This window comes from Apium graveolens, chromosome 8 (genome assembly GCF_009905375.1).
Source record: "Apium graveolens cultivar Ventura chromosome 8, ASM990537v1, whole genome shotgun sequence".
In the NCBI taxonomy this organism is placed as follows: Eukaryota; Viridiplantae; Streptophyta; class Magnoliopsida; order Apiales; family Apiaceae; genus Apium; species Apium graveolens.
In genome coordinates, this window is record NC_133654.1 from 80,647,458 (window position 1) to 80,666,107 (window position 18,650).

An 18,650-nucleotide genomic window follows, 5' to 3' on the forward strand; every position below is an offset into this window, starting at 1 on the left:
GCCGTCACAAATATTATCACCTCGTATAAAATATTTTAAAAATATACACCGAACATTTAACGAAAACATTTTTTCAATCTTTTAAAATGATGAAGGATTTAATTTTACTTGCGAGATTTGGAACAAATTTGATAAAATCAAGCTAAAATGTGAAAACGGGCCTATATTTGACCAACTTCCGTTCTTTCTCACGCATACACATGCATGACACATAGTTGATTTATTCCATCTCGAATGAATCACATTGTACTCCGATTTCACAGTGAAAAAACTTCCCGAAAAAACAAGAACCTAAAATTAAAAAACAAATCTTGATAATAAAAAACACAATGAAGAGAGTTAAAAATCGTTGTTGTTATAATTGAACTACTACGACTTGTAGTTGTAGTTTACTTTGAACAATCTCAAATAAATTTGAATTTTTATTGGGCACCCATTATCTTAATTTGATGATAATTGGTGTCTCTTATTAAACGTGTTTGATATTTGATATATAAAATATAAAGATATATATATATATATATATATTTTAAGATGGGTGATATAAAGTTTGCATCTTTTTCGTGTTTATGAGAAGCCCTTTTGATAAAATTGGATCTTTAGGGTTAGAAGAAGCTTGTGAATCCATGGAGGCTGGTGGGTCTGAAGGAGATCGTACAGGTGATGGGTCAGTTAAGCCCAAGAGACAGATGAAAACTCCCTTTCAATTGGAATCTTTGGAGAAGACTTATGCAGGTTTTTATCTTCTTTCTTTTCTTTTGAGTGGGGTTTGTTAAATTTTGTGTTTTTAGTATGTTTTAGTGTGATGGGTTTGGTGATTTAGGTGAGATTTTTGATGGGTTGGTGTTTTTTTGGAGGTTGGATTGATGGGTTTGTGTTTGATTGTGAGATATTGTAATGTGTGTGGATTTGAGGGTTAATTAGTGTGTGTAGGTTTCAATTGATTTGCATGTGATTGTGAAGTTGAATAGTGTGAGGTTGATTATTGTGTGTAGTTTTCAGGATTCATTCGGTTTTAATTGATTTGTATGTGACTGTGAACTTGATTTTGTGTGTGTAGTGTGAGGTTTCATAATGTGTGTAGTTTTCAGGATTAATTAGTGTATGTAGGTTTTAATTGATGTTTATGTGATTGTGAAGTTGATTTTATACGTGTATGTGTAGTTTTGAGGTTTGATAATGTGTGCGCGCAATTGGAAGTGTGTGTGGTTTGAGTTATGTGAGTGTGTGCTCTTGTGAAGTTATGGTTGTGTGTGTTTAGTTCTGAGTTTTGATATGTGCATGTTGGGAGGGGACGCTTTGTTTAATGCATGTATGTAATTGTGAAGTTTATGGTTGTTGTATGTGTTTATGAGGAGTTTGATTAATGTGTAATTGTGAGGTAAAATGTGTGTAATGTGATTTTTGACTTGTGTGTGTGTAATTGTGAGGTTTGACTTATATGCATGAGTGTGTGTGTGATATTCAATTAATGGGCTTTGGCATTTTGCGAATTGGACAGCCGAGACATACCCGTCTGAAGCTACAAGAGCAAATCTTTCAGTACTATTAGGGTTAACAGATCGGCAACTGCAGATGTGGTTTTGTCATCGAAGGCTGAAAGATAAGAAAGAAGGGGCCGCTAAGAACCAGCTTGCAACTCCTGTGGCAAGGAAGGGTTCTTTTGATTCTCAAATGAATGATTTAAAGGTTGTTGAGCTGGGAAGAAATGATGGTTCTGGGTCTCGGTCAGGTTCAGGTTCGGATTCGAGCCAGTTTAGTGATGACGAAGACATGCCATTGAGGTGGCAGTATGAGTTGTCACCACGATCTGCTATGGTGCAGAGGGTGATTAGTTGCATTGAGGCACAGTTAGGAGGCCCTCTGAGGGAAGATGGACCAATAATTGGAGTAGACTTTGATAAGATTCCTCCAAGTGCAAACAGAACATCTATAGGTAAAGTATTAGTCCTTTGTTAATAATGTTGTAATTGCAGATGCATGTTTGTGGATTTCATCGTTTATAAACTACTCAACTTTTGATGAATATGTCTCTATATATGCTATGGCATGGACAACTTTAGTAACTGGTCAGATATATGCCACTCTATATAGAGGTTGAGTCAAGTGCATTAATAAAATATCCTCTTGGCTTAAAATTCCATTATTTTTGCATCTACTAACCTTTTTTTATCTTTTAACCATTGTAATGCACATGTATGCACACGTATAAGCATTAGCTGAGCCACCCCAGAACCAGGTTTTCAATATGTCCTAAATACTGCCCTTAACGTATGTTGTAAATAGTTTAGCTGGTTGGTGGCGTGTGAATTTTGTTCTATAGGTCATGTGTTCGAATCTCCATACCAGCAAACTTCTAACTCTTAGACTTGATATTGTCATTACTTCATCCTATACTTTAAAATCATGACAATGTACAAGCGGCCTGGTTGTTTTTTCAACTGCTGTTTCTATTTCTACTTTCTATATTTTCCTGATTTTTTCTTGTCCCGTAATCTTTAAATTATTATTAAAAAATTAAATAACTAAAGGATACAAGTAATTAACAAGTACTTCCTCCGTTTCATTATAATAGTTTCTTTAAAGAAATTTTGTTTTAAAATATTTGCCATCTCATTTTTATAAACTATAATTAATGCTCAATTCCCTATAAGTAATTATTATGGTCATTTGAATATGAATAAGACATAAATAGACTTCAATAGGTGTTTAGTTCAGAATCTACAATTAATTATATCAATACTTTTCAAAGTTAATAAAAAATGTTCTCTGTTTCCACCCCTAAAAAAGCAAATGTAATGAAATCGAAGATGAAAATAATAAATTAATTTACTTCTTATATAATATATTATATATATGTATTTAGGCTTACATTATTAATATCTGTCTGTCTAATTATTTATAAAATCAAAAAAAAATTCTAATGTGAATTGAGAACAGGACGTGGACAGAGAAACAAAAGGGGAGAACAAGAGTTGAAGTAATAATAACTACTGCATTAAGTTGCAAAATGATGTAGTTTCAGTAAGATCTCAGGTTAGGAGACTAAGATGAATCTTAGGTTCCCCTTTCTCATTCATACATATAGTATAATGTAATATAATAGAATATAATACAATTGTCTGCACGGATAGAGAGCATGTTTGATGCACGGGAAAATGTTATTTAGCTAGTTATTGAACATTGTGTTATTTTGATACAAGTGTATATGTGCTCTAGTATCTATATAAGCTAATAGGAATCTCTTAGAACTTGAAAATATAGAAATGGTAATAGTATTTTTTGGGTAACCAGATACATGGTAATAGTAATCTGTTAGGAATCTAGTTTGGTATTATGATTAGCTTTATATCATCCAGTTTAGGGTTTTTCTCCTTGTCTTGTATCATATTGATATCCGAGCCTTTTTCTTCGAAATACCTTTCATCACACGCATATCATAGGTATACGGAACTCTATTGAAACAAACTGTTGCAGGCCTTCCCGTTCACTCCTTTTCTTTTGGAAGTTTTGTCAAACATTTGGCACAGAACATTAATGTGATTAATATAATTTTACTGTCATCATAAAATACAGTATTACTGTTCACTGATAAAAAGTAGCATGTCTCATGGATCCTTGTGAATTTCAATCTTACTTTGCCATGACTGATATTTCTTTTTCTTTTTTTCAATAGAAATGTTAGTTCTATCAATGTTATATTGTGCGATTGTTTGAATGCTTGTTAACCAACAAAAATACATCATGCTAAAACTGAATCAGACTTGATATCTAACTGACAATTAGTTAGTGCCAAGTTGACTACTCGTCCGATGCCAATGACACTAGGTTAGTAGTATCCCTACGAACTTGAGCACCTTATATCTGAGAGGTTAATAAGTTGATAAGTTGTTGATAATTGATTTTGATAATTTGATTTTGATAAGTTTCATCGAATAAGTCGAAGATAACTGTACTTCTTTGGTATGCAACATCACTTATGATGCTATTCGTTATGTCATCCTTTGTGTGGGTTTATTATTTTGACTTGGGTTGTGTTAGACTGCACGTATACCTTTCTGAATTTCTCCGAGTGAGGCTGCTTATAAGGTATATAATCATAAGATGAAGGGCATGGGACATTATTGTAACTATAATTGTTGTCACTTCTTACTTGGGCATGCTTTATTTCTTTTGCTGTTGGCAAACAGTACACTCTGATCAGGTTTTACTTGTCATGCTTATTCTGTTGCATTGAAATTTTGTTTTTCTCATTGCTTATCAACATTGATTTTATTTGCTTGTGGAGCAGGAAGGATGGATCATTGGGAAAGATCCAGAAACTCTCGTGATGGACAGATATTTGAGAGAACCAAACCCAGTAAAAGCAAAGTTAGTTTTCTACTTTTCGTGATAGAATATTATCTGTCCAACAAATCTTCTTAGGCCCCATTTTTAAATTTGAATCGTATTTTTTGAATGAATAAAATTTCTGTACCAATCAATTTTTGAACCATTAAAATTAATATCAATAAATTTTTTGACAAGTTGAATGACTAATATGATCTCATAACTAATACGGGCACAATAAATGAATTATATTTCTTGTAAAATATTGTAACGCATGTAAGGTAATTTGATTCTTATTTTATTAATAATACTAGATAAATATTTAATTATTGATACGTTATAAATACAAGTGTAGCATATCATTCAATAAATATAAAAGATACATATGTATTGGAAATAACAATTTTAACATACTTTTTACGCTAAGTAACATATTTGTATTATCAAGATACATTTTGATGATGGATTAATAAACATTATGATAATCAATATACCCTTGGACAATGTTTCGGTTGCATTGAGTATTTTTTTGGGCATAACTTCATCATCTAGACCTTGGAACACTAAATTTCTTCTTATAAAAAATTATATTAGATTAAATTTATATAGTGTTTTATAGTAGCCAAGATGACATTGAAAAAGGATTGGAGGAAGTAGTCAAATGATGTTTTTTACAGTCTTTTGCATCTTCTTCTCTAGTTCTCTTATTTGACATTTGGAACTTAAAACCTTTTTCTAATTTTAGATGCATATTTGTGTTTTTACTTCAACATGTTCGGCCAGTCCTATTTTTTTTAACCACCTCTTATAAAAGCTTCAAGGTGATATGATTTACATTTTTTCAGGCTGCATCAGGAAATAATTGTGAACCTGATGAGCTTAATAACAAAGCCGATGGATATACAAAAAGTCCATCTCAGTTTCATGATTTTTCTCCGGATGATCCCAGTTCAAAAAGATCATCATCGATGCAAGGAAATAAACAATGGCCTAGGAACTATGGTGCTCAAGTACAGGTATCGGGTGTTGGCCAGTCTTCTCATGAAGGAAACCAGGCACTAATTTTGTCACCTCCTTTGAGTAATGATTTTTTTCAAAATCCTGAAGAAACCTTATTGGTGAAGAAACGCAAGGTATCCAAAATTAATTTGGAGTAATATGTGGATTACTGGAAGCTTTTTATCTATGTTTAGTTAGTTTTCATGGTTTTCGTCTGTTGCAGAATGAAGATCGAATAGATATGGAAGTTTCCCATGAAAAAAAGTCTCGCAGAGAGCTTGAGAAAGAAGATCTTTTAAGGAGAAAGGTTTGGGTTTGCAGTTACATTGTTTACAACTTGTTTCATGAATGTGGAATTGTTTCATTATAAATTTACAAAGTTATTAATATGCAGAAAGACGAGCAGATGAAAAAGGAAATGGAAAAGCAAGACCGTGAAAGGAGAAAGGAGGAAGAGAGATTGCTTCGAGAAAAGCAGCGGCAGGAGGAAAAATATCAGCGGGAGGAAAGACGTGAACATGAACGGAGGGAGAAGTTTTTGCAGAGGGAGCTCTTAAAAGTTGGTTATTACCCTAGTAACTTGTACTAATTAGTTGTGTATCTATACAGTATAAACTTAATATATAATTATATAAAATATATTCCTTTTCCCAACCTCCCTCCATTCTGTCCTTAGTTGTTTTTTTTCTGGTGTTTCTTGTCAAGGTTGAAAGAAGGAAACAATTGGAAGAAGTTCGTAGAGAAAGGGAGGCAGCAAAACAGAAAATCATCATGGAGAGGGCAGCATTGCGCAGAATTGCCAAGGAATCTCTGGAGCTGATCGAGGATGAACGCCTTGAACTGATGGAATTGGCTGCTTCAAGCAAAGGGTTGCCTACAATCGTTTCCCTCGACTATGAAAGTTTGCAGAACCTTGAGTCATTTAGAGGTTGGTCTTGAATACTCTTGTACGATTGTGTAGGTTGTCAGTCCTTGTGCTAGTTTTAACCTAGCTGCTGCAATTAAGCCACTCGGTTTGCATACTGTTTTTACTGTTGTATTCCTTTATCACTGTTATGTTCCTGTGACAATCTCTTGTTATTTCTGTGATATTCAATCGCATTCCGATCAAATCATCTTCTGTACATGCTTGGTTATCTTTTGAAATGGAAATCAGATGTTCCAAAATAATGTCAGTGAGAAGTAGAACCTCCAGTATACTGATGTCTGAGACTATATGTTGAAGTCTTTCATACAGTCCCTTTGTAAATTCAAATAATATAAAATATGTTGAATTTAGACTTTTCTTACCAAGTCTGAGTTTGATAAAAAGGTGTCTTATTAAACTCTGACTCATTTCGACTCCAGTCAGTTTGCTTCTTCATCACACTGGATATTTGTATATCATATTGTATTTTGTTGTGTTTTAGTATTTGAGCAAAACCTTTGTGATGCAGATCAATTATGCACATACCCTCCAAATTCCGTGCAACTGAAAAAGCCTTTCTTGAATGAACCTTGGAATGATTCAGAGGAAAACATTGGGAACCTTTTTATGGTACATGCACATAACCAATATCATTGTTATTGTTTTGAGATAATGACAATATGAGAGACAGTGTGTTTGAATATGAATATAACCCACACTTTTGCTCTAATAAAAAAAATCTGTCTTTTTAGGCTTGGAGATTTTGTAACACCTTCTCAGATATTCTTGGGCTTTGGCCATTTGCACTGGATGAGTTTATGCAAGCATTGCATGATTATGTAAGTCATCAATCAGGTCTTTAATTTCTATTTTGTTGTGATAATCTATTTGTAATATTCTGTATCTGGTTGATGCTTTTCCTAATATTGTTTACATATTCCAAACTTGTCTTCACTCCTTAAGGATTCAAGGCTGTTGGCTGAGATACACATTGCACTGATTAAATTGATTATAAGAGATATTGAAGAGGGAGCAAGAACGCAATGCGGCGGGGCAGGGACAAATCAATATACTGCTGCTAATCCTGAAGGCGCTCATCCTCAAATTGTGGAGGGGGTAGGGTCATTTATACTTTTATTTTTAAACATTGTTTCTCATAACTTGCAATATGCATCACGATGCTTATTAGTTTGTCTCTACAGCTGCTAAAATTTCATTTACATCTCAGGCTTTTAATTGGGGTTTTGACATGCGCTGCTGGAAGAAACACTTGAACCCATTGACATGGCCTGAAATATTGCGTCAATTCGCACTATCTGCAGGATGTGGGCCACGGTTGAGTAAAGAGCCGGAAGAAAGTGCAAATTTACATGATAAAGACGAGGTGCCTTTTTATTTTCTTTATTATTACAGAGCTCCTATGATGTCAGCATGTAAATTTATGTCACTTGACACTGAATAGGTTCTAATGCACGTGCAATCAATTGAATAAGGTGACCAAGTAACTGCACATGGTTCAGTTTGTAATATAAATATTTTTGTCAGTAAAGTATTGTATCGAAAATTTAGAGACCTTGAAATGCTTTTATTGTCCAGTTTTAAATTTGATCGTGTACAGAAATTTTTTAAAGTGTGGTGTCTGGATGCACGGAAATAATATTTTGTTGGAAGAGTAGAGCTAAGCCTTTTTCCATACAGTACATTAATATTTGTCTATCAGGAGAAAGCTGAACATGCTCTCTCACGACTAATAAGCTTGTGATCAGCTCTCTTCTGAGCGGATGCTTTCCGTTATACTTCTTTTACTATAGTTATGGCTCAAGAGTCTAGACAAGATATAACAAATAGATTGTAATTAGAAGTTACCAAATTTTCATTTGTTATTTGCAGGTCAAAGGTTGTGAAGATATAGTTTCCATGCTCCGTGATGGTTCTGCAGTAGAAAATGCAGTCACCATAATGAAAGAAAAAGGATTACCGCAGCAGCGTAAAAGTAGAAACCGGTTAACTCCTGGAACAATCAAATTTGCCGCTTATCATATTCTTTGCCTTGAGGGTAGCAAAGGTCTAACACTTATAGAACTAGCAGACAAGATTCAGAAATCAGGACTCCGTGACTTATCAACCAGCAAGACACCAGATGCCACTGTGTCTGTTGCATTATCTAGAGATCCAACTCTTTTTGTAAGAATAGCTCCTTTAACATACTGTGTGAGGCCTGCTTTTAGAAAGGACCCTGCAGATGGTGAAGCAGTAATTGCAGCTGCCAGGGAAGAAATACAAAAATATGTAAATGGCGTTTTGGCAGAGGAAACTAATGGAGATGTCGAAAAGGATGATGACTCTGAATCTGATATTGCTGATGGTCTCGAAGTTGATGAGATAAGTACCCCACTCGGTGTGAACAAGATCAGTGATAATTTTAAAGAACCTGGGACTTTGTCGGCAACTGCAAATAATACTTTTCACCATGATGCGCAATTAAATTCGAAAACCATCCCTGATACCCCTGGTAAGATTTCATTTCTTCCTTGCTAGGTGTAATTATATACATGTTTGTGTTCATCCATTGTGCGTTTTTTAATATGATTAGTGGCAGGTCATCACATTAATCAGTTTTATGTCACCGGCGAAGATGACACTGAAAGCGAGCCTGTTAAAGCATTAATGGAGATTGACGAAACCAACTCTGGGGAGTCATGGGTCCGTGCACTTACTGAAGGAGAATATTGTGATCTCTGTGTTGAGGAGCGTCTTAGTGCCCTTGTTGTCCTGATTTCTGTAGTGAATGAAGGAAACGTTGTTCGTGCAGTTCTTGAGGTGAACTTCCGATCCACTATAGTTTTTGTTAGTAGAAAATTTTTAGAATAGTAAAATTGAAAATATGTTGGTTTTATTTGTCTAATTTTAGAAACTTGCAGGATCGTCTGGATGCTGCAAATGCTCTAAAAAAGCAAATGTGGTCTGAAACACAATTAGGTAAAAGGCGCATGAGAGAAGAGGGTGCGGCTAAATTTAATGATTTTTCTGTAACTGCTGCACCAGACAGCAGCCAGAGCCAGTTGAGAGTTTATCAAGACAGATATAATGAGTTTGCTTATAAATCTGCGGGTAGTGAGGGACCGCCTCCTAATGACCTAGAAAATGTCCCCAAGGACGATAGTCATGTAAATGGGGTTTTCTCTGAAAGGTCGTTGATAGTACATGATAGCTGTATTAGTCAGATTATACCTTCAATTCAGCATGATGCATCAAATTCAGAAAGGTCAAGGATGCAGCTGAAATCTTACATTGGTCACAGAGCAGAAGAAATGCATGTGTACAGATCCTTGCCTCTTGGTGAAGATCGTAGACATAATCGATACTGGAAATTTGTTGCATCTGGCTCTAGACATGATCCTGCTTCTGGTAGGATATTTGTTGAATTATGTGATGGCTATTGGAGGCTTATTGATTCTGAAGAGGTACTGCAATAACTAAAACTCGCTCCGTGCACCTCATGCCCCCTTTAACGTAATAAATAGATTTGTTTCAGTGTACGACCATCATTCATAGTGACTTGTGGATCAGTGAACATTTTGCATTTTTGGAATTTAAATCCAAATGTGGGGGGTGGGGGACTAGTATTTTGCATGTTTTGTGAAGTGTGAACCAGCAGTGGGAAACTTTCTTTATCTGCAGAGTACTACTATTGGTCTATAGCAAACTTCTTAGATTACGGTTTGTCTTTGAAGGTTCACTTTGACTTGACCATTCTTGCATGCATAAATTAAATTACACTTATCATACCCGTGGAAATTTTACAAAAATGATAAACCTTATTTTGCATTTTCTCCTACTAAATCCGGATCCGGATTGTCCAAACTGGTATCCAGCTAATCACAGGTATACATTTCCCACAAGAGCCATTGGTTATATTTGAGAGCATGCCTGCGTGAGTATCACTTTGGACTTTCCAACACAATGGCTTCCTGTTTTAACATCTTTTACATTGTGCAAGCCTTGCTGCTACGAGACCTAAGTCTGATTAGTACGATGTATCCTACTTAACATATCTCATTAGGTTGATGGGCCCTAGTTTCTAGTTTCTAAGAGGACCAGACAGACATTATAAGTTGCAGACAAAATTACATTAACTTTGTTAATAATTGTTATATGTCAATAGCATCAAGCCACAGCCAATAAGCCACAAGATTTTGGATGGAGGCATGGTACTATTCCTTGTCATTAAAAGACTTTCTGGTGGTATTTTGGATTTGTGAAAAAGGATTTTTACAATTTTTATCATTGGACATTTACAACTCTGAAGTGAAGATATTCCAGTGTTAAATTTATTTATATATTTCATCTGCCTTTTGTAATGTTATTACCCATGGACGCAGTGTGCAAATTGTGTTTGTTAAGTTCTTGGGGGTGGTTGTGGCATCTTTCATGAACTTTGCCTTTCTGTATTGGCAGTTCTTCTTTTATAAGTTGCCAGCTGTAACTTTGAGGTTATTCTAAAGAAAGGAACATTCCCGAGGGATGTCTGTTAAGTGTTAAAATTGATGCATGTTTGCAATATTTAAAAAAATATTTACATGATTATATTTCATTTCACTTTATGTTTATGGCATGTCATTTAACCATGAATCACTTTACATGCATTGTATGTCAATTGTACATGCAACTGTAAGCTGCCTTTTCTCATATCATCTTAAACTTGTAGGCATTTGATGCTCTTTTGATGTCCTTGGATACTCGTGGACTGAGGGAGTCCCACTTGCACATAATGCTGCGACAATCTGAAACTTCGTTCAAGGAGAATCTGAGAAAAAACTTGCAGTCTTCTGTTGATGAAACTGGTGTTGTTCCTAAACGTGAAGCCACTAGAAGTTCTAATGCTCATTGCTTAGAAACCAGCAGAAGGGGCTCGAATTCAGACATGGAGGACACATCATCATGTCTTAGAATTGAGCTTGGGGTGAATGAAACTGAGAAAATTAATGCTTTTAGAAGATATCAAGATTTAGAGTCGTGGATGTGGAAGGAGTGCTTCAATTCATCAAAGCTATGTGCCATGAGAAATGGGAAAAAAACTATCACTCCTGTGTTAGGGATTTGTGATTTCTGTCTCAACACGTTTATCTTCGAAGAGAATAAGTGTCCTTCTTGCGATAGGATGTGTAGTACATTTAGTAAGAGATTTATTTATCCGGAACCTGCAATCCAATGCGAAGACCAAAAGGAAATCAACTCCACTAATCCAGTGGTTTCGGATCCGTTTTTCACATTCCAGATTAGAATGATAAAGTCCCTCTTGGCTTTTGTTGAGGTGAGGATATGCATAGAAGACCTTTTTATCGGAACAAACTATATAATTTGTGTATTATATTTGAAGTTGACCATATACTTGTAATGTGTTGTTTTTTGATTTCATCGTGCATGGATGGTTCCTAACATTTACGAGTAACAGGTTTCTGTCTCATCTGAGGCCTTTCAATCTTTTTGGACGAGAGGCCGGAAGAACTGGGGCCTGAACTTGCAGAATGCATCTTCTGTTGAAGATATACTTCAGGTTAATTTATGCACTATTACTGGGAATTGGAAAGCGTGTTTTTTGTATATTAGTACTTTATTTTATATCTGTAGTGTTACTTTTACACTTATATGTAGAGTTGGTGAATGTCTGCATATTAGATGCCAGTTTGAATGCTTGTATAAAATCAATGGTCTCTGCAAGTTCTGTCAAGTTGTAGGCCAAGGCAAATGCATGCTTATTTAACTAGTCTCCTAGTTTCAAAAGCCATTAATTCAGCAAACTGGTAAATTTAAATTATAGGATATAAGCTGAATCTTGTTGCATTTTTTTTTGTAAGGTGCCTCAGATGGAAGGATAGCAGATTTGACTTTTTAGAGTGTGAAATATCTTATTTTCTTTTAATTATAAGTGTCAAAATGGTCCTCTTTCTATTAGAAGGGAATGTGTGATTATATGAATCTTTAAAATGGATAAACAAGTAATTAGTGCCTTTGCAAGCTTTTTCGGACTGGATTTTTTCATTTATGGGCTGTAACGGTTTTAATCAGTGTCTGGACTCTGCATATAATATCCAATTACAATGTTACTGGTACCAACTTGTCCTCCGTTATTAAATTTAACTGATTATCTCTGGGTATAATATATATTAGCAAGTACTATATCACTAGGATCCTGCTTGTTCGAATTCCCTTATGTAAAATAATGCTGGTATTCTCTGTAAGATGATTAGTAATGTTTCAAGATTATATACTCTTATACATGCATCTCTTCTATTGATATAAGTATATATTCCTCCGTGTGAGGGAGTCGAGTTATTGTACTTGACAAAATCCCACGAGTTAACCATACTTTGTTTCCATATTCTATATATATATATATTGATTCGGTAATTTGGCCAAAACTGAGACATTAAAGAGAGGAAGTATTGCCAATATATGTGAGGCAGAGAAAGGAAAGAGGAAATTAGCAAATAGAATGTAACTTCTGTAAAATGAAAGAGTTTATGTATGTCTTGGATTCTTAATAAGTTGTTAATTATTGTAGGGGTATTTTTCTTGATTATGGTTATTTACAGAATTTTAAATTCTTATACACAGCCTCAACCTCTGAAGTTATAACTAACAGTAGAGGGGTATCCACTAGGCTTATGCCTTGAAATTTGATTATGTATTTTTTTAGCTTTTACAGCAGTGCTCGAATTATTTTTGTTATAATGTCGGTGTTTTATTATTATTACTAATAAACAAATTCTTCTGCAGATATTGATAAAATTTGAGGGCGGTATAAAGCGAGATTGGTTAAAATCTGAGTTTGAAACGACTACAGAATTAAACTCTTGTACTTTCCCGGGAAAATATATTACACAATCCGATGAATCAGTTCCTCAACTTCCGTGGATACCTCGAACCTCTGCAGCCGTTGCTCTGCGTCTTTTTGAGCTTGAATCCTCCATTTTCTACAATCAACATCAGAAAGACGAGGCTCATAAAATGGCAGAAGCTGGAAAGTTTGAGGTTGAATTCTTTATTTTTATATTCTAATGTGACATATATATATATATATATATATATATAGGCCTTTACTCCGTGGAGAACCATCTTATATGGTAAATGGTAAACCGTTGAGAACCATTGATTTTATTATAGAATCTCATCACAAATTGTAAAGTTTTATTTCAAAAAATATAAAATTCGATGCTAATCTAGAATAATAATTGTATTTGAATATAATCAAAAAAAATTTACAATTAAAATTTGATAAAATTCATTGATTTTAAATTTGATTCCAAAGTGGAATAATTTTTAATAAGTGTGATTTTACTATAGAACCAATTTAAACTTTTTCATTAATTTCAATGATTTTTTAAATAAAAAAATTGTGTAACTTCGATTTTGAACTTGATAATTAATTTTTTAACTAATATATGATAAAAATAAAATAAAATATATATTTTATATTTTTTAGATAATGGTTCTCCACGATTCTCTATATATAAGAGGGTTCTCCATGGAATGCTAGTATGAGTTTTTTTTTATGCATCATGTTTGAGTTTTCTTATGCATCATGCAATTATATATTATATTTTATATATATTATATTTTAGGAGTGAATATCCCCTCAACTATTATTATATTATATTTTTCTTACCCGTTATTTTATATTTAATGAATGAATATAAACAGGGTAGTAAGTGTACGTTTAAAACGAAACGATTAAACTTAATCCGTAGAATGCCGTTAGTATGTTTACAAATAAAAGGCTACAAATTAACATATATGTTGAATACAGAGTTGACCAAAATTTTGAATTTTATTTAAATAAATTATATGTACTGCAGAATATTATTACTGAGTTCACTACTAATTTACAATTAACTTACTCAATTAAAAAAAATGCATAACTGAAGTCAGAATGACTTGCAATCATAATAATGTAAAATTTACATTATTGTTAATATTAAAATTGATTTTAATGAAATGTATTAGTTTTTAAAATTCTATGGGAAAATGTTAGTTTTTTATTTACACTGCTCTTAATAAAGTAAGATTAAGTAATATGTATGTGTGTGTTAACATGTAAATTATTGTTTGTTACATCTCTTAGTAAATTATGATTGTTTCAATTATTTATATGCTAAATATCTGATTTATTTACATGTATAATCATTATTAACATCTAGTGAGATAATTAATTAATTAAATAACATGCATTTATAATTATTCAAAAATTAAAATTATGTAAAAATAAATTGCTATAATTTATATATGGTATTCACATTATTATCACTGAAAAACAATCCATATCCATTTCATTTTTTACGCAACCGGGTATAAATCATGGTTGTAACATAAAAATGAATTATATATTTTTAAGACTTATTATTGATATTCATGATTTTTTTCAAGAATTTTAAAGAAAAATAGTATTTATATCGTTATTTAAATCGTTTTTAAATTTCTTTCATTACAACTCTAATATTTTTTCATATAATAATTTGATAACATTTTATACTATTCTTCTAAAATTAAAAATTTTTAGTTCGATAAAGTTTTATAAATATCAGTTGAACTGGTTAATTCTTTTAAATTATTGAACAATATATGTTTTTTCCTTAAATAACATAAAATGTATTGAATCAAATGCTACAATATAGTATAGATATAAATTTTATTTGAATAATTCAAAATATTTGTACAATATTATCTTGATCAATGAATATTGATGATCTAAAAGAATTCTTTTTAAAAAGTTAGTTTTTTTTAAAGTGAAAAATGAAAAATAAATCGATTTAATATATCATCGTAGTTTTAACAAATCTAGTGAGATCTCATTCCAAATTTCAAATATTCTTAAAATTGGGACAAATCCCAAAAATAATAATGCGTTACCAGTGAAGTTTACCAGTGAAGTTAGTAATTTTAATATAAATAATCAATTGACTTGATCCCAAACACATTAATTTATATTAACATAAGATATTAAAAAATTTCACATGATTGGTAAGGTATTCTCGCCGAGCTTTTAATTTAAATTTACTAAACGTAGAATGTGTCAACCTGCGCCCAGGTCATGTAGTCAAATTTCGAGTATTTTTTGAACAATGGGCCAAGTTCTAAAATGTATTGACTCATTATAATTCGAATTTATCTTAATATGTAATACCAATATAGATTATTTATATATAAGCGATTCTATTTTCAATATTTTTTTAAAAATAAATTATATATGTACATTTTAATTACTTTGTATAATAAAAAATATGTTAAAAGTATACGAGATATATTTTCAAACTAAAAAATGATTAATAAATAATATAATAATCCATTTATGTACTATGCCTAATTTTATATCTGGAATTCAATTCTTTAAATAACTATCCTTTTTTTTGCGGAATTCAAGTAAATATTTTTAAAGTTAAATAAAATATTCATTTAGCACACTTACATATTATATGTATGATAAAAAGCTGATGTGACAATATGATCTAGTGGTAAGAGGTTGTATAGTTGAATGAAATAATTTGAGTTCGATTCCAAAAACCACATCTTTTATATAAATATTAAAAACAGGGGTAATTTAGTCTTTTTAATGAGACTTTTTAATCTCGTGAAATTATACCCTTGTTCTCCTATTATATATAGAAGAGATATATATATTCTTTCTTGTGAGTTGTAATGAGATGGAAACATGTAGGCAGGGGACGAGAATGTTGAAGCAAGAATACCCTTTTTATTCCCCAACTTTGGTCTATGGGTTTTGAAGTGCACCAGATGTAGCAATACAGCTGTATATGTGATTGTAGTTTGACGTCTGCTAATATTATTTTAATTGATTTCCTCCTTTCTTATTTTATCTTGGAACATAAATATTGCTAACTTGATTATTTTGTCTGCTGAAGCTTCCAACCAAATATGCCAGTATGAAAGATGTCCAGCATTTTGAACTAATAGGAGTGCACCAAAGGGAAAACAAGGGTAGCTCAGGTGTGATGCGTGGTATTTCTGCTTGCAGGCAAGTAGTTTCCAGTCGTGGTGGTGTTCAGCCTCGCGGAAGAGTGCAGAAAAAAATTCACAAGTCTAGATCTAAATCTGTCAGGCGTATTACTAAAGTTAAAAAGAGTTCGGCAGTGGGGCTCATGCAGCCGGGAAAGAAAACACACTATCAGAGGCAGGGCCATGGATATAGTCATGGACCCCGAACTATAAGAAAGAGAAGAGAGACTATGGATGTTGAGGAGATGCAACTAGGTCGTTTTGCCGACCTCCAGGAAAGCAGAACTCTTGATGGCATTGGTATCTCACCTTCAAACCAAACTAATGAGAAATGGGTAGAAGATTCGGGGAAAATACAAGATGCTGGCACTGGTAATTGCGACAGTATGGGAGCAAGTGAATCCGATGATAGTGCTGATGCAACAAGGTATAGACATCTGAAAGTGGAGCCGAGTTTTGGTGCCGCTTCTGATAGAAGTACTAGAGATATGGTTGAAACTAGCGATGACGATGTCAATGACCTTCATGACTATGACGATGATAACAACAATATTGATGATGTTATCATGAATGACGGCTCTCATGGTAACAATGTTGAAAGCTTGGAAACTTCAGGTGATTATAGCGACTCAAGTGGAATGGAGTAATTATAGCGACTCGAGTTGGAAATCATTGCTTCCCCAAAGGCGGCACCGAGTTGGCGATGTTATATTTGCCAGCTTAATATATGTTTAGCCACCTAATTGGTTGGTATTGTTTAGTCAGCTTCCTATTTGCTTAGCGCCTTGATGGTTAATCTTGTTTAGTCAATCATATTTTGTTGTCTTCTTTTAGAGAGGATCAGCATACATCGGAAATAGTACAAATACAGAAAATGAGAATATATTTACAGTAGTGTATTACAGTGTATATTCTTGTGTACCAGTTTGTCCAGCTTTCTTTCTGGGAATTTAAGCCTTTTTAGACCTTGTCCAAAGAAAATGACATTAGTTATCTCTCTGAATAATAAAGGTGTACCTTCTATTGAGGTATATTCTAAGGGAAAATTTTGTAGTCCAGAGGCAGTTTAAATCTCTGTTGCTTTTTTCTTGTGGCTAAGCTATTATGTTCATTGTTCACTAATACAAATGTTTATACACATTGTGATTCTATTGTAGATATTTACATTACAGGGGTTCAGATTTTTGTAATTGAAATCAGGAATAATAATTATGTTCATCAGATGTCAATTATTTCACAATTAATTTCAACAATTTACCCATAAGTTAATACAGTATTTGATTATTTATTTTGAGTATAGATTAAAAGTGAATTCACCTTCCATTTTTCTTTCATTTCATTTCAGCAGTTGAAAGAATTAAATTTAGTATATAAATACCAAATCTATATACAGTCTTGAGGTACCGATTTGTGATGTATCGGATTTTTTTAAAAACTCAGTCAAATATTTTTTTAGTATCGGTGATTTTTAAAAAATCGGAACCATAATCATTAAAGTCAAGCATACACGCATGACCCCACTTTAAAAAAAAACACCCTCTAATATTGAAAAGGTCTCCCCCTCATCCTCTTGAACCAGAAGTTCAGGACCAAGCAACCAAAAGCCAAGAAAAGCATGAAAAACACGAAGTGGGAACGAAGACTTGAAGTTGTAACCCACGTACTAACCCACCCTACAACCACACCATCACTCCACTCTCAAATCTTGATTTCCACTCTACTCCCTTCCAACTACTACACCATAGATTCTTACCCACCAATCTTCTCTTCAAAATCCACTCAACTCAGATGGGCTCTCTCTCTTTTCCTCGACAAAGTTTCAAGATTTGGAGCCCCTCCAACTTCTTGGAGATCAAAATGCCCTTACCATATCCCACCACCTTTAATACTTGCAAAAGGAGTTGAAGAAGCTAAGTGGGAAGATGTTGAAAAGAGAGAGTATGTGAGCAAGAGAATGAGAAAGAGAAGGCTGGGGAATAATATTAATCCTTTGGTTCCTATTTTGGTGCCTAATATATTGTTGCTTTCTCTCTTGCTTTGGAACCCATATCCTGATGAAAATTGGTAGAGGATTTTATTCTTTTTTTTTTTTGGATCCATACAAGTGGTTAATATGTAATTGTTATATGTTTTAATCATGCTTAAACATTTCTTATGTGACTGGAACAGAGAGCCCGGAGCTGTACAATTGAAGGTTCTACTCAATTTAGTGCGTTTTTCGCCACAAATAGAATCCGACAATAGCATTTGCTTATGAAAATACGTGTTTAAGGGAGGGCTTATAATAGTCTCTTAAACCCCTTTCTAAATATATTATAAAATTTTAATTCTTTGTACATTCAATTCCCAAAACACTCTATATATTTACTCTTTAAATAATATTTTAATATTAACATATCAT

The 18,650-nt window shown here is 33.2% G+C and overlaps 2 protein-coding genes across 2 annotated transcripts; both read left to right on the forward strand.

Annotated features, from left to right (window-relative positions):
- Positions 1–347: 347 nt before the first annotated feature.
- LOC141678699 (homeobox-DDT domain protein RLT1-like) lies at positions 348–17,295 on the forward strand. Its single transcript, XM_074485061.1, has 18 exons — positions 348–735; positions 1,502–1,936; positions 4,292–4,371; positions 5,175–5,462; positions 5,552–5,635; positions 5,723–5,887; positions 6,034–6,256; positions 6,765–6,865; positions 6,988–7,074; positions 7,199–7,351; positions 7,464–7,619; positions 8,126–8,747; positions 8,835–9,055; positions 9,157–9,699; positions 10,944–11,549; positions 11,691–11,792; positions 13,016–13,270; positions 16,156–17,295. Exons 1-18 carry the CDS (start codon positions 570–572, stop codon positions 16,894–16,896), a joined length of 5,028 nt encoding a protein of 1,675 aa, XP_074341162.1. The 5' UTR covers positions 348–569; the 3' UTR covers positions 16,897–17,295.
- Positions 17,296–17,795: 500 nt separating this feature from the next.
- Positions 17,796–18,650, forward strand: LOC141677974 (uncharacterized). Its single transcript, XM_074484136.1, has 2 exons — positions 17,796–18,313; positions 18,419–18,650. Coding segments are annotated over exons 1-2 (450 nt in total). The 5' UTR covers positions 17,796–17,864; the 3' UTR covers positions 18,420–18,650.

What these genes read in the sequence shown, in the direction of transcription:
- LOC141678699 (XM_074485061.1), top strand. Translation starts at nt 570, where the DNA reads ATGAGAAGCCCTTTTGATAAAATTGGATCTTTAGGGTTAGAAGAAGCT. An exon ending in TTTGGAGAAGACTTATGCAG is followed by an intron (nt 736 to 1,501) that starts GTTTTTATCTTC and finishes CGAATTGGACAG; the next exon opens with CCGAGACATACCCGTCTGAA. An exon ending in CCAAACCCAGTAAAAGCAAA is followed by an intron (nt 4,372 to 5,174) that starts GTTAGTTTTCTA and finishes ACATTTTTTCAG; the next exon opens with GCTGCATCAGGAAATAATTG.
- LOC141677974 (XM_074484136.1), top strand. Translation starts at nt 17,865, where the DNA reads ATGAAAAACACGAAGTGGGAACGAAGACTTGAAGTTGTAACCCACGTA.